The following is a 21,320-nucleotide window of genomic DNA, read 5'->3' as shown; positions in this document are numbered from 1 at the left end:
CCTGTCACGGTGTCAGTGCAGCTGGAGCAAGCCAGGATGCAGCGCCAGCTGTCAGTTAGCACTTCTCTGTGGGACCCCTCCCCAGAGCCAGGGCCTGGGTGGGCGGGATCTGGCGTCTTAGGCTTCAGGGGAATGGACCAATCAGCTGCAGATGCAGGGGCAGAACCAATTCGGAAGCAGACCAATTGTGGCTCTTTCTAAGCTGCAGCATCTGTTCTGCAAAAATCCTGGACATCACCAGTTTGAAAAATCTGCCCAAAGAGAGGATGAAGCCTCAAAAAAGAGGCAATGTCCTGGAAAACTTGGATGTATGTACTGAATTGCCCTAAACTATGGAAAAGATTCCACCTCATCCTACACAATCATAAAATATTACATATTTAAATAAACACAGGTATATTTAATTGTGTGATACTTAGGGTTGCCAACTGTATAATTGCACAAATCCAAACACCCTTGCTCCACCCCGTCCCAACCCTTCCCTGAGGCCATACCCCTGCCCCACCCCTTCTCCAAGGCCCCACCCCCATGCACTCCATCCCCCCTCCCTCTGTCGCTCACTCTCCCCCACCCTCACTCACTTTCACCAGGTATGGGCAGGAGGTTTGGATGCAGGAAGAGGTGCAGGCTCTGGGAGGGAGATTGGGTGTGGGGGAGGGGGTGCGGACTCTGTTTGGGAGTTTGGGTGCAAGAGGAGATGGGGGGTGATCTCTGGTCAGGTGGCGCTTACTTCGGGTAGCTCCCGAAAGCGACCAGCACATCCTTCTGGCAGCAGCTCATGGGCAGGGGGGCCAAGGGTTCTCTGTGCACTGTCCCTTCCCACAGGCACTGGCTGCAGCTCCTATTGCCTGCAGTTCCCAGCCAATGGGAGCTGCGGAGTCGGCGCTCGGGACGGGGGCAGTGCGCAGAGACCCCCTGCTCCTCCCAGGGGCCACAATGATGTGCCAGCTGCGTCTGTCAGCTGCATGGAGCCAGGGCAGGCAGGGAGCCTTCTTTAGCCTTGCTGCGCCGCTGGACCTTTAGCACCTAAAATCTCCCAGTTTGGCTTCTGTAGCCTCTGGGATATAGAGCCTGATTCTGGGAGACTTCTGGCAAAACTAGGAGGGTTGGGAACCCTAGTGATACTACAGATGTACATGCCTGAATTTACGTAATTTTTAAAAAAGCATTACTTATATATATATATATTTATATTTGTAGTTATAGTATAAGCAAGTTCATATAACAGAATGCATGATACTGCAAATTTAGGGATAGGCCAAGATTTTCAAAAATGACTGCCTACAGTCTTGCTCCTAAATCCACAATTAGGCACTTAAGTCTGTATTATGTCAATAGGAGCAACTGGTCACTCATCACTTCAGAAAATCAAGTCAGTTGTTTAGTTGCCTAAATATGGACTTTGGAGCCCAACTTTGTGCATCTGCTTTTGTAAATCTAAGCTATGATGTATGTACGTATAAAAGTATGCACATATAGAGAAATCACTGAAATTTTGCCTTATTTGGAGTAGAACATAGTATCTGTTTAATAGCATCTCTCAACACCACTCAACAGTTTAAGCAATGAAGTGAAGAGTACGACAGCTTTAAGTGAAAACATTTTCAATGGGGCCATACTCAAGACTCTGGCAAGGCTCAAACAGATTTCTTCAACATGGCTGTGAAACCACTTCAAAAATGTATAGTTTTTGGCACAAAATCATGCTAAGCACTTTTAAACACTGCTTTCGATAACTAGTTTAAAATTTGTAATGTGAACAGAAGCTAACATGAAAAATCAGTAACTGGCTGCTCAGAGTAATCATGCCAAAAAATGGAGAAAATGGGATGGCGATTTTAGTAGCTTTACTTTGTGAAATCAGTACCATGAAGCTATTGAAATTTATAATAGATTTTGTGGATCTGTGGTACCGAAGTTATGTATTCATCAAAATAATATAAATAAATAAATAGAAATTGTCATCTGGTGGCTACCAAAGAAAACAGCCTCTCGTAGACTGAGTCAATGATAGAGAGACAACGTGGGTGAGGTAATATCTTTTATTGGACCAACTTCTGTTGGTGAAAGAGAGACAAGCTTTCAAACTTACACAGATCTCTTAAGAAGAAGAGCTCTGTGTAGGCTCAAAAACTTGTCTCTCTCACTAGCAGAAGTTGGTCCAGTAAAAGATATTACCTCACCCACCTTGTCTCACTAATATCCTGAGATTGACACTACTACAACAACACTGCATATGAGTCAAGAATGTTCTATTCACATTATTGTTTCACACCCAGTCACAGAACATACATTATATACTTGCAAATTTGGTTTTATTTGTATTTATTTCTACATTTATGAAACACACTCATTTCTTGGTCTCAGCTAAAATGCAGTAATAAAACAATACTTAAAATAACAAATTTACCATTGTTGGTTAAATTTCTACCTCAAAATGTATCTCCACCAGTCTTTCCAACACAAGAAAATGCCTTTGTAAAAAGATAGGTCTTACATCATGTTCTGATGCTCTCCACAGGAAAAGCAAGTTCCAAAGTTGAGTGCCCTCCATTGAGAAATCAAGGGATCCCACAGTTGAAAGCTCTGATTGTAATACTGCTTATTTGAGGGCATTGTATAACATATGCAAAAGGTCTAGTTAAATTTATACAAATAACGGTCATAGCCTTTCACCATAACTTGGTCATTTTATGGCATCAAGTAATAAGTAAAAAACATTTTTGGAATTTGGGAATAAATGGATGATTTATTGGAGCCAAAAGTTCCAAGTAACAATTTTCACTTCTAATTGTATCGTATTCAGAGACTTCAAAAAGTAGCAGCATCCTTTGCCCCCAAACGAGAATCCTTAATCTTGCAGGAAACAATCTGAGATGTCCTTCCCTCATAATGTTTTCCTAATAATGTCAAAGACCATTCTTTTCATCTATGCCAAGTAACTCATTTCCATGGAAAACAGAATTTTGGGCTATTCTAAAGTCAATGTGACAGATTCTAGCCCCTACTGAAGATTGTATGCTTTGCTCTGGTGACACAAAGGGTTTATCTTCACTGCATCTGTACGGGAGCCTTCCAGCCTGGGTTCACATACTTGAGTTTCCGCTGTAAAAATAGCTTTGTAGACATTATGGCTGGAGCTCAGGCTCTCAAGCCTAGTGGGCAACGTCAAAGCAACATCTACACAGCTGTTTTTAGCATGCTAGCATGAGCCCCTCAAACTCTAATCTGTGGACCTGAGCGGGGAGACTTGCTCCAAGATGCAGTGTGGAAATACCCAAAAGGGCCAGAAATTTTCAACTACTGATTCCCTGAGCATGGGAGAATCTCTGGCTGGCATAGAGCCAGTGTAACAACACTTCCCAACAGCTCAGGCATAAAGAGTGCATTAGAACAGCCTTCAGACGGCTCCAATTTGTGGTGGGAATTAAATTGGCCCATAGCTAACCTAGGGGTAGGGAACTTGCAAAATGAATTCAAGAGTTGCCTATGTACTCCCTTCTCCCTCACTCAGAGGTATTGAGCAAAGTTAAAGTGTACTAGAGAATCTGGGTCACAGTGTAAAAGTTTCCTTGCTTCTTGAAAAAGCCCATTCCTATATCTGGAACTAAACAGGTTCAGTAGAAAGATGTATAGAGTTTACTCATTGACCACCTGGAGGTGCAGTGTGTCCTTTCTTATGTAAATAGAATACTCATCAATGTTTACATCAATTCTTTAGAAAGAAACTATCTACAAAATCAATATCCAGATATTCTTCACATTTGTGTGGCAAAGAAAAGAAAGTTACTTATGAGCAACTGTTCTTTCATTGGTAATGGCTCCACTACTCCTCTCCAAGAGCTTATACACACACTTTTCCAAGATGAACACTTTATTAGAGCAAGAGCTGTTTTTTTCTGATGCCTGTCTTCTTGACTTCACCCATTATGCCAGGCAACAAACGTCCCACCATAGTTTGGACTAAGAAGAACTGATATAAAAAAATGTCAAAAACAAGCACTAATTAACTTTAACACATTAATATATATAAGTCTAACTGCCGTAAACTAATGAGGAAAGCAGGGACTGGTTCTGTGGCTGCACTGATTGTTGGAAAGAGAGAATTGAAGAAGGAGGAGGCAGGATCTTTTACAGCTTTGAATGGTTATGAAATGTTCATGGTTATGTAGTGTGCATGCCACACAACACCCAGGCTATACAATCCAGTTTGAGTCTCCAAATGTTCTAACGTATCACAAATTGATATTTTCACTAATATACCCAGGTCTTTTTCCTCCTCTGTCATTTTCAACTGATGAGCACACAGCATATAGCAGAAAATCTTATAGTCTGTAAGTACATGATCTTTCACTTTGGACATTAAATTTCATCTCATTTGTATTATTCCAGTCCTCATGGTCATCCAGTTCTTCTAGTAGAATATTCTGATCCTCCTCTGTATTGATGATGCCTCCCAACATTGTGTCATCAGAAAATTTCATTAGCACTTTCCTAACTTTTGTGTCAAGGTTGTTACGTAAAAATAAGATTTGTCTGAAAATCGATCCATGAGGAACTCCACTAGTAACCTCCCTCCTGACCAATAGTTTTCCTTTTAGCACAACTTATAGTTGTTTCCCCATTAATTAGTTCCTTACAATTCCTGTACTAATCCCCAGCTTCTCCAGTTTAACTAATGATTTCCTGTGTGATACCATATCAAATACTTTACTGAAGTCCAGTTAGATTAGATTTAATATATTTAGCTGGTCTAAAAACATCAGTTATCTTACAAAGAAGGATATTAGAGTAGACTGGCATGATCTACCTCTGGTAAACATATATTGCATTTTGTCCCATTTTCCATTTACCTTCACATCTTTAGTTATTCTTTTCTTTAAAATGTATTCTAAAATTTTGCATACTTTTGAGGTCAGGCTAGCAGGTGCATAGTTGACTGGCTTATTTTTTCCTTCTTTCTTAAATATAGATACTATATTTTCTATTCTACAGTCATACCATACCACCTCCAGTTTAACAGATATATTGAAAATTTTGGTATCAGACTTGCAATTTTATGTGACAGTTCTTTCAGTATTCTGGGATGCAGTTTATCCACTCCCCTGCCACCCTTCCCAATCTGAGTACATTAAATTATTTTTGAGTTTTGCTTCCATCTTGAACGTGGTAATTTCTATACACTCATTCCCATTAACCATCTTGCCTTTGCCCCCGTGTTCAACATTAGCATCCTTATTGAAAACTGAGGCAAAGTATTAATTTATTTTTGAAGTCATATTATACATATTATAGCTAGATTATCCTTAATTTCTAACCCATCCTCACTGCATAGTGGCTGCCCACTTCTTCTTTTCTTCTTTTTATTTATATGGCTAAAGAATCTTTTAGTATTTGTTTTAATCTCTGTTGCAAGGTGTAACTTAGCTTGACTTTTGGCAATTCTTACTTTATCCCTATACTTTCTGACCTCCAAGGTATAGCTGTCTTTGCTGATCAGTCCCTTTCTTTTTAGGATCTTTGTTTATTCCTAATATCCTTTTTGAAGTGGTTATTCATTTAGTAAGTGCTGGAGTCCATCCGTACATGCTTGGGATGCAAATTCCAGATAGTTTCTGCACCTTTAACTTAAATAAATGTCAATCCTCCTCCACATTTAAGGCCTTGAGATCATCAGACTAGTTTACTTCACTAACTAGTTCCCTTAATTTCTCAACATTTGCCAGTTTTTTTTATTATCCTTCCATTTAATTTAAATAGAATCAAGTTGTGGTCATTCAGTCCAAGGTTATTTTCTACAAATAGAATGTCTATAATGTCTTCATTACTTATCCAAGCCAAATCTAAAAAAGCATCACCTCTTGTTGGTTCATTACTATTTGAAGACATGTGTCTGTTTGCTGGCATCCAGGAATAAGTGGGTCATACCATTATTAGTAATATTTGTTCTCCAGTCTATATCTAAGAAGTTAGTCTTCCATAATGACACAATTTTTGATAGTATTTATCTCTCTCATAACATCAAAGAGATCTCTATCCATTTCCAGATTCCAGCCTGGGGCGGTCTAGAGCAGACCTCTCACACTACCGTAATAGAATCTCTTTTACAATCTTTCCCCAAAGTGATTTTGAGCCAAACTGATTCTGTTTTATCCATGCTAATGGAATCACTTCTTATTTCTTGTGTCTGCTGCATCATTGACATACAATGCTTATTTATTTACTGTACTACATCATTGTTGTACGATGGTACCCCATCACATTTACCTTTATTTCTTTCTCTCTTGAGAAGCACATATCCATCATTACCTCTATTCCAGTCATAACTGCTATTACATCGTATTTCTGTTGTCTTTATACTATTTGGTTTTGCATCCTGCACCAGTAATAATAGTTCCACTACTTTGTTGCCCAGGCTTCTTGCATTAGTGTACAAACATTTCCTTTGTTGCATTAGTGTACAGTCATCTCATCTGACTTCACACTATTTCCTAGACAGATTAAGTATAATCCTTTCACTATTTGTATCGTCTACCTGACTATTCCTCCCATCAATATTATTACTTTTTCTGTTTGGGGTCCATTCTCCTACCTTCTGGAGTTCCTTTTTCCTGTACTAAATCCTCATTTACATGCAATGCTGCTGTCAGATACTCTGGGCCTGGCTGGAGCCTAGTGGGGCAGGGAGAAGAAAGTGTGGGGAGGAGGGAGAGATCTGATGATAATCTGGTTGGGCAAAGAGACTAGATAAATTTATATGTGGAATTTGACCAGACTGTTACCATCAAGGATAGGTGGTACTCATTGACTTGTATTTCTTCTTAAAAGGAATATTTGAAAGAGCTGCTGTCTTGTGGGAATTCTTCAGAAGAGAATGTAATGTCCATTGAACATTCGCATTTGACATTGAGGAGCGCAGAAGAGCAGCCTGTTTTCAACCCTTTCCAGGTGCACCGCCAATATTGTGCAAATATGTTTGATCAGGTTAGTGAAAGTTTTTGAAACTTTCAATTCCTATCAATGAAAATATAATATATAATATTATAAGGAATACAGGTCATACCTACACAATGAGGCAGTCCTGGAAAGCAGTGACTCTGAAAATAATTTAGAAATCAGTGGACAAGCAACTCGACATGATTTCTCAAGTGATACTGTGGTAAAAAGAGCTAATGTGATCCTTGTCTGTATAAACAAGGGAGTAGTGCGTAGGGGTAGGGAGATGATTTTACCTCCAGATGTGGCATTGCTGAAATCGACGCTGGAATATTGTGTGAAGTTCTGGTGTTCACATTTTTAAAAGGATGTTGAAAAATTGGAAAGGGTGCAGAAAAGAGAGACAAAAATTATTTGAGGGATGAAGAAAATGCCTTTCAATCTGTTTACCTTAAAAAGAAGATCAAGAGTTGACTTGATTACAGCATAGAAGTAACTTTACAAGGCGAAAATACCAGATACTAAAGGGGTGTTTAATCTAATGGAGGAAGGCCTAACAACAACTTATGGAAGATGAAGCCAGACAAATTCAAATTGGGAAAAAAAGGCAGACATTTTTAACAATGGGGGTGATCAACTGTTGAAACAAGCTATCCCAGGAAGTGATGGATTCTCCATTTCTTGAAGTCTTCAAATCAAGTCTGGATATTTCTGAAAAATTTTCTTCAGCCAAACGCAAGTTATTGTCTTTAATACAGGAGTAACTGGGTGAAATTTAGTGGCCTGTGATATATATAGGTGGTCAGACTAGATGATCTAATGTTCACTTCTGGCCTTAAACTCTATGAAACTGTGATGACAGTGATGGTAGGTGTTGAAATCATGATAATGAACTAATTGGCATAGGCACAAACTTCATAAAATTGCTTGGGTGCTTGGCCTCTAAAGTGCTGACAATTCTAATCCATTTGTGCTATGCAAGGGGTTGTCATTGACACATTTTCTTCCCTGTTCTTTTATCTGTATTGTTGCTTTGATGTGGATCTCATGTACTTGAGGAATTTGTATTCTTTCACATATAGCTACGTTACTTCAATATGAATATGGGAAGCACATTTTTATGGATGAGTTTTCATTATCTAGATGCAATGGACTGGGTCTTTCTGTTGAAGACAGTGGCAAAGCTTGAAGTGCATATTTGGGAGAAATGATGAAAAAAATCCATAAAACACACTACCTGATGACAGTCATTGTCAAAAATACCAGACACTGGAGTAATGGTTGAATTGGAAATATGTAGATCAATATAGATTAAATAGAAAAAAAATGAGAAAAGTGTGTATTTCCGATGTTCATATTAGGCTAATCAGTTAAAACATTAAGGTATCCAATTCCAGAAACTAGTACCATGCCAGGTCAGCATTTTTTTTTTTTTTTAAAGAAATAGATCTAAGGTAAAATCATCAAAACTCCCTAAGTCTGATTTTCTCCTTTGACTAAGGCATGGACCTTAGTGAACGGTACTTAGGGTACAAATCTCAAAAGTCACTTTTAAAATGGGATTTATGTGCCTAGATCACTTAGGCACTTTTGAAAAATTTATTCGGAGACTTTGCCAATCTTTTTAATCCCTGTAGGCACCCCCACAATTTCAATGCTGATCTTTTAAACCGTTAAACTGAAGTTCACACTAAGAACTTCTTCCTCTAGACATCCCCTTATCTTTTTTCAGTACAAATTTCTTTCGTATTTAGGTAAAGATATCACCTCTACTCTCTTTAGTGATGGCTAAAGAGCAGTTTCACTGTATACGCCATTTTCTAAAATATACATATTGTTTAATAGATATTTAATCCATGTGATGTATTTCAGTGAAAGTGTTAATGGTGTGAATGAAGGAGATGAATACTATTTTGAGGCTCCTGACCCCGGTTGAACTAGTTTTAAGCCTGTGTTGCTCTTTCTTGTTCCAAAAGTCTCTTTGTAAATATCCTAAATGAAGAGGGCTCAAGGGAGGGATTACTTGTCTTAGACAACTGGGAAAAAAATGGTGTCCAGATTTGGAACACAGATAATATTTTTATCATGCCTGTTACAGTTCTTGCCTACATTCATTAATAGTGAGTAGAATAAGACCTTCAGATACTGACAACTCAGGGCAGAATTCTTTTGCTATATGACAGTTTGCAGTGCTCCATTAATCAGCAGGTGACAAGAGATAGTTCATATTGGATTGTGTTGGATTCCAGAAATGTTAGCATAAAATCTGTTTATCAGAACTTGGAAAACTGTCCTCGCATTTAAATAAAAATAATTAATGGACCATAGACATTAAAGTATCATATGTCAAACCTATTGGTCAGTAAATCAACTTGCTTCCTGAAGTTAATTATACTATTAAAGAAGTTACCTTATTTTATTTCCTTAAAAATGTACTTTTAATGCATGAATATAGGAACTGCTTTACTGGAATAGACCAATAGTCAGTCTAATCCATTATCTGGTCTCTGACAGTGGCTACTGCTAGATTCTTCAAAGGACGGTACAAGAAAACTCATAATGGACAGTTATTCTGCCTAAATTTCTTCTTAACCCCATCAGTCAGTAGTTGGCCTCTGCCCTGAAGCATGAGAGTTTATAAATCCCTGATCTGTTTCTTTATTTTTACCATATACACCCCTACCCCAATATAACGCGGTCGTGGGGAGCCAAAAATCCGTACCGCGTTATAGGTGAAATGCCGTAATATTGGAGTAGAGGTGGCAGGGCTGCAGCGGTGATTTAAAGAGCTTGGTGCTCCGGATGCGGGAAGACCCAGGCCCTTTAAATCACTGGCGGAGCCCCACTGCCGCAGCCCTGGGGTAGCTGTGGCAGGGCTCCAGCAGTGATTTGAAGGGCCTGGGGTTCTGCAGCAGCCAGAGCCCCGGGCCCTTTTAATCGCCGGCAAGCTCCGCTGCCACAGCCCCGGGGCAGTGGTGGCAGGGCTCCAGTGGTGATTTAAAGGGCCCTGGGATCCCCGCAGCAGCTGTAGCCCCAGACCCTTTAAAATCGCCGCCAGAGCCCTGCTGCTATATGCGAACCCGTGTTATATCGGGTCGCGTTATAGCGGGGTAGAGGTGTATAATTTAAGTATATATCTTTATATAATATATGTTTTCATTACCCACATAAATGTCGAATCCTTGTTTGAATCCCACTAAGCCTCTGGCCTTCACAATATCTTTTGCCAGTGAGCTAGTTATGCATTGTGTAAGTTTTATATTTGTTGCCTTTCAATTCTAAAGACTGTGCTTTAGTTCTTCTATTATGAGAGCATGAATAGGAGTGCCAACTTTGTGTTTATTCAGGAGTCCGTGTATTCCTTGGTACAGTGGCACTGAATTCAGGAACAAGAGCAGCTGAATTCTGCAGCATTGTTAACTTACTCTGTTCCCGTAAAATCCTCTTCATTTACAATCCCTTCCCTCCTGCACAGACCATTATCACTGGGTTTGGATTAGCCTAAATAAACCAGGCAGTGGGTGAATCAGAAGGGTATGCTGGCCTGCCTGGAGAGTGTTGCGAGGGATGAACCTCTTAAGCTGGTTACAGGCTCCCACTTCCTAGGACTCATTGGGAAGAGAGGTTTGGAGACAGGTCTCTTGAACAACATGGAGCTAGGATACCTAAGCAATATAAATAGGGGGAAATTATCATAGAAAATAATCCTTTACAAAAATATTTGTTTCCTATCAGTACTTTTGACTAGGGCCCATAATAAAAATAAATATAAATGAAAAAATTGTCAATTAATATTTTCACTGTGTTCTTCAGGTGAATGGACTCCACACTCCAACCTCATAAGCCTCTGTTCCCCAATTAATTCTCCCTAGAAAGCAAGAGGTAGCTGCAGGGTGGAACTGATAGGGCAAGGAGACAGAAAACAAAATATCTAGCACCTGCCTGCAGCAATATGCGATTCTCATACAAAAATGCTGAATTCTGCAGCATCTTCAAAAAAGGATAGATTTTGCAGCAAGTTGTATGAATGTGGAATCACAAAACATTTAGGGGCCCTATTTTTACCATTCATTATTTTATATACCTCTATCATGTTCTCTCTTTTTTGTTTTCTCTAAACAAAGCAGTTCCAACTTTTCAGTCTCCCTTCATATACAATTCTTGTAGTTGTTTTTTTTTAACTTCTTAACATTTTTGTCATCGATTTCTGGACTCCTTCTGTTCCTACATTGAGCAGAGGACTATATTGAGCTGTCCACAATGACTGCCAGATCTTTTTCCTTAGCGGCTACAGTTAAAATAGAACACAGAAATATGTATGAATAGTTCAAATTATTCCTTACAATGTGCATTACTTTACATTTGTCAACACTGAATTTCATCTGCCACCTTGGGTTTTTCCTGGCAGCTTCTCTAGTCTTGAGTAACCCAAATGATTTTATATCATTTGTAAGCTTTGCCACCTCAGTCTCTGTTCACCTTTTTACCACATCATTGAACAACAATGATTTTAGGACAGACTTTGGAGCCATGTCCTGTTATCTTTTTGCCATTATGAAATTTGACCATTTGTTTTCACTCTTTTTTTTCTGTGTTATAGCCAGTTTCTAATACAAGACAATAATTTTCTTTTCACCCCATGACTACTTGGTTTCCTTAATATAAGTTCTTGTTATGAATTTTCAAAGGCTGTTTAATGGTCTTTTAAACAGCCTTTGAAAAAGTCCATAACAAGAACTAATAAACTATAGCAACTGGTTGTCTTTTATTTGCTATCTTTTTCACATATGCAAAGAATTATAGTAGATTAGAGGCATGATTTTCCTTTTCTGAAGCCATGCTAGTTTGTCCCCATCATATCATGTTCTCAGTGGTACCAGATGACAGAACAAGGAGTAATGGTCTCAAGTTGCAGTGGGGGAGGTTCAGGTTGGATATTAGGAAAAACTTTTTCACTAGGAGGGTGGTGAAGCACTGGAATGGGTTACCTAGGGAGGTGGTGGAATCTCCTTCCTTAGAGGTTTTTAAAGTCAGGCTTGACAAAGCCCTGGCTGCAATGATTTAGTTGGGAATTGGTCCTGCTTTGAACAGGAGGTTGGACTAGATGACTTCCTGAGGTCCCTTCCAACCATGATATTCTATGATCAAGAGGTTTAATAATTATTTTTAATTATAATTTCAACCAATTTACCTGGTCCTGAAATAAAGTTTGCTGCGCTGTACACCCCAGGATCAACCCTAGCATATTAATTAAATATTATATTCATGTGTTATCTTCCAGCCCTTTGGTTTAGTAGCTAATTTGAGAGACAGCACATCATTAATGTTCACAATTCAGCCACTTCATATTTACATTCTTTCAGAACTCCTGATGTTTACCATCTAGTCATAGCAACTTGTTACTCTGAATTTTATCACTTTGTCCCGACATCTCAATCTCCTTTACTTTACCACCAGACTGACCAATTCTCTCCCAGGCTTCCTCCTTCTATTACATGTACACAATTTCTTGGGGGTTTTTTTGTTTTTCTTTCTCCTGTTTGCTCTTCAAATCCCCTCTTTTTAGCCCTTCTGATTTCACGTATCTTTGGTGTTCCCTCTGTTTTTTGTTATTCTGTGTGTAGAATGAATGACTACCTGAGTTTACAGTTAAACATTGGAGCACTGTCTTTCCTGCTTCCATCCCCTCCCTCTTTTACTCTTTCCTCCCTCTTCATTAACTCCTTCTGTCTCTCATCTCACTCTTAATAGACTTTTTCCTCCTCATTCATTCTTCATTAGACATTCACTTCCACCATTCACTTTCTTCCCCATTTACTCACTTATTCTCTTTCACTTTCCCTGCCCCTCTCTCCCATTCTTCCTTTCTCTATCCTTCTCTCTCCCTGACTTTTATTATTTGTGAGTGAATGAAGGAAGGAAGGAGGGGGTAAGAGAAAGGCGGAGAATCAGGGAGGGGGTTAAAGCAGCAGGGTGGAAGAGGACCCGTGGAGTATATTCAACTGTCTCCAGTAGCAACAGAGATTCTGCGGGATTAGGGAACCCTGAAAATCTTGTTGGAAACTCTGCTTGCTACAGTTTATGTTACATTACTTCCTATTGGCTTCATTTGGGCTGGATTTCCATTTTCTAAAGGATACTTGTTTGGCTTAAATAAGCTCCTGAACCTTGCCATTTAGCCATATATATATTAATATACATATATATGGGCATTTGCCTTCCCTCTTTTTGTTTAGGGGTTTACATAGCTCCTGTTACTATTTATTATGGTATGGGAAAGTAGCTTCCATTCAGAGTCATAAGGATTTTAATTTCCCCAGTTTTGACTAGTTTCCTCATCTTTTAAAAAAAATACTCCTAGCCAAATTTAGTTTCACCATACTAATTTTGAGAGCGATCTCTCTCCCAAGTATATTGAACTTAATTGTATTATGGTCACTATTCCTTATTGGCTGAACTTTAGTTAATAATATTAATGTTATACAGCTACAAGTATTGCTTTGTAAGCATGATATTGTTGTACAATGTCATTTGTCTGCATACAGTTATTGTAGGATAGATTTTATCAATTAAATAAGCAACAGGGCATTTACCTGAGTTCATATTGTCTATAGGTATTTATAATAACCATCTGGTGACTGCAATGCCTTACACAACAATAGACAAGTAAAATATCTTGCACTAATTAAGATACAGCATGTATTCCAGCTACACCAAGTTCTTTCTCTTGATAAACTTTTTGCTGACAGTAGAAAATGTAAATTGCTACAATACATAAAAAGTTGCCAATTATTTTGCTTTTCAAATAGAGTCAAGCTCTCAGAGAAAGTGGCTAGGCAAAATGCCATTAACAGTTGGAAGAATAACGACTCAAAAAATTGATTTATCTTTTTATAAATAATGGCTACATCCCCAAATGGATTTATAAATTAATTGCTGTCTTATTGGAATAAAAACCTTCTTCTGTGGACATGATTGATATCATCTGTCTAAGTCCTTGTTCTAGACCCCCCTCCTTCTTAGTTAGTCTATCACAGCTGGAGCTTTAATTTACTGATCATATTAACTCTGATTAATAACTAACAATAGCTTCTTCCCATACCTCAACAGTCAGCCATTACTGAATGGAACTGGGATTGGTCAATCTTGCTGCCAAGTTATCTGGGACTGAATCAGATGACCTTCAGGGCACTGCTGGCACACAGGTAATAAGATTCTTATACAGAATGTCTGTACTTTCCAATTATTGGTGTTACTTTATCCTGGACTATACATTAAGGTTGATTTTGACACAAATTGTAAAATAATTGGGAAATATATTTTTAAACTACAGAATTTTATAGTGGCAATTGTTCGAAAGGATAGTTTTTCTGTATTTGGTATGCGATGAGAAAGTCTAGTGATAAATGAATAATTAACAATTTTTATCTCAAGGAATAAAAGCCTGTGTTTTTTGTGATTAAGAATCCAGAATTTGTTTGCCATGTCCAGAAGCAGTACTTTACACAGTAATAAGAGCAATTTTTTGCTTTTCCAAATCCATAATACTCATATAAATTTCAGCCGTTTAGCACAGAACTCAGGGGAATGCTTGTTAAAATAAGTGATAAGGCCTAAATTTAGTGATGTCATGGCAAACGATAGCTATAGCACAGAAACATTAATTTAAATTGTTTAAAAATAATGCAACACAAATTCTACTTAATGGTGCTAACAGTTCCTCTTTAAAATGACATTTTTGTCTTTTAAAATTGCAGTGCTTAATGAAAAGCAAGGATATTTAATGCAAAACTAACAATATTCTTAAAACTCGCAGACTATTGAGAGGTGGGCGAATGTAAAATACTGTAAGTCCTTTGCAGGTAGTATTTGTGTGCTCTAATTGTGTCTTATCCTGTCAGATATAACAAAAATAGTAATTTTGTCCTTGGTATAGGACAAATTTAAGTATGCATGGTAAATCATCTTACTTATATATTTAAGGTATTTCTAAGATGCCTCTGACCTCTATTTGCATGAAAGGAAGCTAATATCTTTGGAGCAATGAATGCTCCTTCCTAATATGTATAGGGTTTCTCCTGTAATGTACTCATTTTGTATGTGTGAAGTTACCTTTTATTTACTAGCCTATGGGCAGGATAAAGGGACCTGTTATTACTGGCATCCAGTGAGATATTCTTTAGCTGAAATGATGGTGATCTGTGATTTTTGGAGGTGAGGGGACCAGAGTTTTAGACCAGGCTCTGCAGAAACTGTGATTTGTTCAGTAATTCTTGTCTGCAACATATTGGTTTGTTACATGCTGGTAGTGTGACAAATGTGAAAGCTCTGAAACCTGAAAAGATTATTTTATTGAGATGTGCCAGATGCTATGGGCAAAGGGATTGTTCATAAACGTGTGCATCTATAAGTGTTATATGTATATTTGTGAGCTAGGAATAGTATGCTCGCTCCATCAGGAAGAGTTACTGAGCTTCTCCAGGAACTAAAATCAGTGGGAGACAATTATTGCAAATCCTGGGACAGGTAAGCAACTCCAAAGAAGTACCACCCGTTGGGCAAAAATGTGTATATTGATTCACACTGGGTTCCCAAGGCCCAGCAGACAAATAACAGGATTTCGATATAAAGGGGGAAGCTGAACCGATTTGGAGACCCTCACTTTGCTCCAAGAATTTAAATGAAACTGTAAACATGAAGTTGAAACCATACTGGTTATTATTTGCCTTCTCAGAGTCAGATACTTCTCTAGAGGCAGATATGTCTAGAAGGCATGGTTTCAGTCGAATTCAGATGCTTTTTCCATATATATGTCTAGGTTCAAAATCAGACTATGAATAATATTCACAATTTTTATAGTAAGAGACACAGATGCACTCCATGGTTGTAGGCAGAGAACCTGGAGATTATGATTTCCTAGAATATTTTACATCTGATGTTCTCTTGAACTTGTAAGAAAAAAAATCTATTTTCTCTGTTTTCGTGAACTGGGGACCTGTATTCCCCCTTTGATGTTGAACTTTACTGGAGGCATCTGGCATGGTTATATCACTAACCTTTACCTTTACCTGTTTCTCTATTTATGCGTCAGACTATGTGAAGCTTGTATTATATCCCCATTTCAGATAAATAACTTTGTTTTACAACATCTTTGCATTATCTTGGCTAAGGAGTTGACTCAGAATGGACACTACTCATATGTTTCAACCTTAATTCTGCCCTTTTTTTAGATATGAAATATTTATCCATTCTGTTTTTATTCTTCTTCCTTGCTTCTCCATAATAGTTTTCCCCACTTAGGCCTGGTCTACACGATAGGGTTAAGTTGAATTTAGCCGCATTAGGTCGATTTAAAAATGACTGCGTCCACACAACGAACCCTGTTCCGTTGACCAAAAGGGCTCTTAAAATCAACTTCTGTACTCCTCCCTGATGAGGAGAGTAGCACTAAAATCGACTTTACTGGGTCGAATTTGGGGTAGTGCAGATGCAAATCGACTGTATTGGCCTCTGGGAGCTATCCCAGAGTGCTCAATTATGACCGCTCTGGACAGCACTTTGAACTCTGATGCACTAGCCAGGTACACAGGAAAAGCCCCGGGAACTTGTGAATTTCATTTTCTGTTTGGTCAGCATGGCGAACTCAGCAGCACAGGTGACCATGCAGTCCCCCCAGAATCCTAGAGCGTAGAATGTTTCTACGCTCCCCCTGTCGTCTCTGTCCCTGAGGTTATCGCAGATTAGAAGGCAAAAAGAACGCACTCCCGATTACATGTTTTCCAAGTTCATACATTTCTCCCGCACTGATAGGGCAGAGCTTAATGCATGGATGCATTCAGTGGCAGAGGCCAGGAAAGAATTAATAAGCATGAAGAGCGGAGGCAGGACATGATGTTGAGGCTATTGGGGGAGCAAACTGACATGATGAAGCATCTGTTGGAGCTGCAGGAAAGCCAACAAGAACACAGACCCCCGCTGCATCCACTGTATAAATGCCTACCCTCCTCCCCATGTTCCATAGCCTCCTCACCCAGACACCCAAGAATGCGGGGCGGGAGGCTCTGGGCACCCAGAGGGATAGCTCAGTGGTTTGAGCATTGGCCTGCTAAACCCAGGGTTGTGAGTTCAATCCTTGAGGGGGCCACTTAGGGATCTGGGGCAAAAATTGGTCCTGCTAGTGAAGGCAGGGGGCTGGACTCGATGACCTTTCAAGGTCCCTTCCAGTTCTAGGAGATTGGTATATCTCCAATTATTACCTTTAATTACCTTTACCCAGCCACTCCACTGCAGAGAATGGCCCAAGCAACATAAGGCTGTCATTCAAGCAGTTTGATTTTTAGTGTGGGTACAATAAGCAATGTGGCCTTGTCCTTCCCTCCTCCTCCACCCCACCCGGGCTACCTTGTCTGTTATCTCATTTTTTTTTAATTAATAAAGAAAGAATGCATTGTTTCAAAACAATAGTTACTTTATTTCAAAGTGGGGAGCGTGGTTGGCTTACAGGGAATTAAAATCAACAAAGGGGGCGGGTTTGTATCAAGGAGAAACACACAACTGTCACATCAAAGCCTGGCCAGTCATGAAACTTGTTTTCAAAGTCTCTCTGATGCACAGCGTGCCTTGCTGTACTCTTCTAATCGCTCTGGTGTCTGGCTGCTCAAAATCGAATGCCAGGGATTTGCCTCAACCTCCCACCCCGCCATAAACGTCTCCCCCTTACTCTCACAGATATTATGGAGCACACAGCAAGCAGCAATAACAATGGGAATGTTGGTTGCGCTGAGGTCTGACCAACAGCACCAGCTAGCTTTTAAACGTCCAAAGGCACATTCTACCACCATTCTGCACTTGCTCAGCCTATAGTTGAACTGCTCCTCACTACTGTCCAGGCTTCATGAACGGATCCCCTGAGCAGAGTTGCAGCGGAAGCGGTGGACGAGGACAGTTAGCAGTCCTACTGCACCGTCCGCTGCCAGCAGCACCCAGGAGGACCAGAACGGATCCCCGAGCTCGTCGCTGAGGAGCAGGAGAGCAAAGTTGCAGGAGAGCAGAGTTGCAGCGGAAATGGTGGAGCCATACACCATGCCCTGGAGGTTACTAGGAGCCGGGCAGGGTGTTCCCAGAACCCGCGGCCAAACTACATGTCCAATGAGGACAGTTAGCAGTCCTACAGCACTGTCTACTGTGAAGGCAAGGAGCTGTTGCAGATGCTTCTGTGTTGAATGCTTGGAGGTCCAGGTAGGGCAAGGTACCTTGGCCAAAGCCCTAGAACTGTTACATGTGTCAACCACAGAAGTGCTATGGGGTGTTACAGCGCCAACCGGACTGGAATATACGGCTGCAAGACTTCTTCACCAGCAACAAAGGACAGGAATATGATGCACCTAAAATCTAAAAAAGCTCGCACATTTCCCAGAGTTACTACCCTTGATAACAGAACGTCAGTGATTGCATTGGCTACTTGGATAACAGCAGCACCCACAGTAGACTTGCCCACAACAGCAGCGTGATGGTGAGCTGAGCGGGCTCCATGCTTGCTGCGGTATAGCGTCTGCACGGGTAACCTGGAAAAAAGACATGAAATGATTGTCTGCCATTGCTTTCATGGAGGGAGGGACGACTGACGACATGTACCCAAAACCATCCGTGACAAGGTTTTTGCCCCATCAGGCATTGGGAGCTTAACCCAGAATTCCAATGGGCATCGGAGACTGTGGGAACTGTGGGATAGCTACCCACAGTGCACTGCTCCATAAGTCGATGCTAGCCATGGTAGTGAGGACGCACTCCGCCGACTTAATGCGCTTAGTGTGGACATACGCAATTGACTGTATAAAATCGATTTCTAAAAACAGACTTCTATAAAATCGACCTAATTTTGTAGTGTAGACATACTCTTAGACTATTATTTTTCAAAACATTAACTTTTCAGTTAAACCAAAATTAATTGACAAAGAGGTTACAATAGCAAAGAATGCACACTGTGTCAGATCCCCTACTTACAGCTTACAACTGCCCTCAGTTAAAATGAAACAACTTGTATTTTGAAAACAAATACAAATTACTCAGTGTGTCTATAAACAAAAGGTATGACGCCAACCCACAACAGGAACTTAAGCTCTCAGGCTGGCTCTTATACTGCCCTGGCTGCTGATGTCATCAGTATGAGCCAAAGGCAGTAGAGAAGGATTGGTGTGACTTACAAATGGAAGCTGCTCTCTGAGGCCACAACAACTCCCCTGTTGACTTGTAATTTAATTAGCTATCCCTTTGTCCTTGTGTGATGAGTGTAAATAGAAGCACCTGATTTACCTTCTCTACACTACCCATTATTTTATATACCTCTGTCATGTCATCTATTATTTGTCTCCATTTTAAACTGAATGGTCATAATATTTTTAATCTCTCCTCTTTTGGAAGTCTCTCCATTCATTGTCCTCCTTTGGATTCATTCAGTTTTTGTTGTATCCTTATTGAGACAAGGTGAACAAAACTGAGCACATTATTTAAAATGAGGCCATACCATCAATTTATAAAACAGCCACTATAGTATTTTCAGCATTATTTTCTATCATGTTATTTGACACGTTCTAACATCTTTCTTTCCTTATCTGCTGCTGCTGTACAATGAGGATACATGTTTTCATCAAGATGTCCACAGTGATGTCTAGTTCTATTTCCCTTTTTAAGCTTAAATGCTGTCTATTTGACACTATGTTAACTAAGTATGCTCTGCTGATTCTCCTGCAGTAGAAAAAGTAAGCAAAAAGTGCTTATGGAACTCATTTACCAGGGAAATGCCTCCCCAACCTAGTTACTGACTGAGTGAGATGGGGACAAGTTTTGTCCCTTAGCCTGCAAGTGGTGGGCACATTAATTAGTAGGCTGTTAGGGGAGGGTAAAAAGCTTCCAGTACTGGATGAAAGGGGAATGATTTTAGCACCTGCTTGCTCTCACATACACGCAAGGTAAAATAAATACTTTCAGGTCTCATTTGTATTTATTTTAGAGAATTAAAACAGCTAATTTGCATGCTACTGTAAATATTAACCGTTGTGCTATTTTCATATTTGTGATGTAATCACAGTTATGCTGGGGGTTGGGTGAAACCTTGTTGAAGCTCATGGGCACAATAGCTGCCCTTCGTTCAGGATAAGCTGTTTTTGAGTAAGATCACTGAAACAGTGTGAGCCATCACTCAAAAAATAGGCCACATGCAACACCAGTGAGAAGCTGTGTGGGCAAAAGGAATTTTCAGGAGTGTGAATGCAAACAACATAGGACTGGATATTGTTTGAATGTGGGCGGGGGGGCGCAGAGCAGTAGTAAACACAGAAGACTTCAGAAAGCCATGGACTGTCAGAGAAGTACTTGTAGTGTGATCCTGAGAGAGATTGCTGTTTGGAAAAAAAGGCTTCAAATATTGAGCAAGGAAACTGTCTCATGGTGTTTGATTGGTACTGTGTTTAGGGAAACTGAACTTTGTGTACGTTCTTCGTAAATAAACTGGATTACCTCAAATAAATACCTGATTCCATCATCAATTTCTCCTCCTAAAGGAAACAACCTGACACCCCAAATATTAGCTAATCAGGTCAAAAAGGTAGCAGTACTGAGGAAAAAAATAAACAAGAGTAGAAAAATATATAAACAATATAATTCTCTATAAGACAAAGTTGGCCAAAGCCTTCATGGTCAGTTAAAAAATAAAAGGCAGGAGGAAGTTTCTGGCCGGTTCAGCTGGCTACTTTGCTAGTTAGCTGCTTAAAAAAGATGTTAATTTGATGTTAGGCCCAGCATATCCAGCTAGTGATTGATTTACCAAATTATTTTTTCATAGTATATTTTGTTTGGCTAGTAGCTACCCAACAGGCAGCAACCACAGAAGGTCTCGTGTCACTATGATCTGTCTTGCTACTCAGATGAATTTGGAGGGGAGTCAACAACCTGACCATGCTTAACAAAACAATATCATCATGAGAAAAGCAGGAATCATGACGGGAGGTAGCTGTCATGGGAGAACACTGGATGTTTCACCTTGCTCAGGTCCACCTCTCAGATGTGAGTTCAGACCTCTCTCTATGGATATCTTCAACTGGTTGGTAGGCTTCTTTAAAATAGAGCAGAGGTGCATGTGTGTGTTTATGTAGTATGTCAAAGGGGCTCATTATATCCTGTGGCAAATAATTTAGTGGGGTTACAGTGGTATCTGCTGCCAAACGTGCACAAACTCTGGGCCAATTAGGACACCAGAATGTCCATAACCCAATCAAGATTGAATGTTACCTAATAAGCCAGGAATTGGCAACCTTTGGCACGTGGCCCATCAAGAAAATCTGGCGGTCCGGGACATCCCATTGGCCTGGAACGGCGAACTGTGGCCA

General features: G+C 39.8%; 1 protein-coding gene across 13 annotated transcripts in view; it reads left to right on the top strand.

Moving 5' to 3' along the window:
- KIAA0825 (KIAA0825 ortholog) overlaps positions 1-21,320 on the top strand; it is a 429,759-nt gene that overhangs the window by 225,409 nt on the left and 183,030 nt on the right. For all 13 annotated transcript variants that reach the window (XM_045022167.1, XM_045022174.1, XM_045022166.1 and 10 more), the window contains 2 exons: positions 6,829-6,984; positions 14,047-14,141. In XM_045022167.1, coding sequence (XP_044878102.1) covers positions 6,829-6,984; positions 14,047-14,141 — 251 coding nt within the window. The remainder of the gene's footprint in view (positions 1-6,828; positions 6,985-14,046; positions 14,142-21,320) is intronic.

Source organism: Mauremys mutica, chromosome 6 (genome assembly GCF_020497125.1).
Source record: "Mauremys mutica isolate MM-2020 ecotype Southern chromosome 6, ASM2049712v1, whole genome shotgun sequence".
Taxonomy (NCBI): domain Eukaryota; kingdom Metazoa; phylum Chordata; order Testudines; family Geoemydidae; genus Mauremys; species Mauremys mutica.
This window is presented reverse-complemented; position numbering and strand designations above follow the sequence as displayed.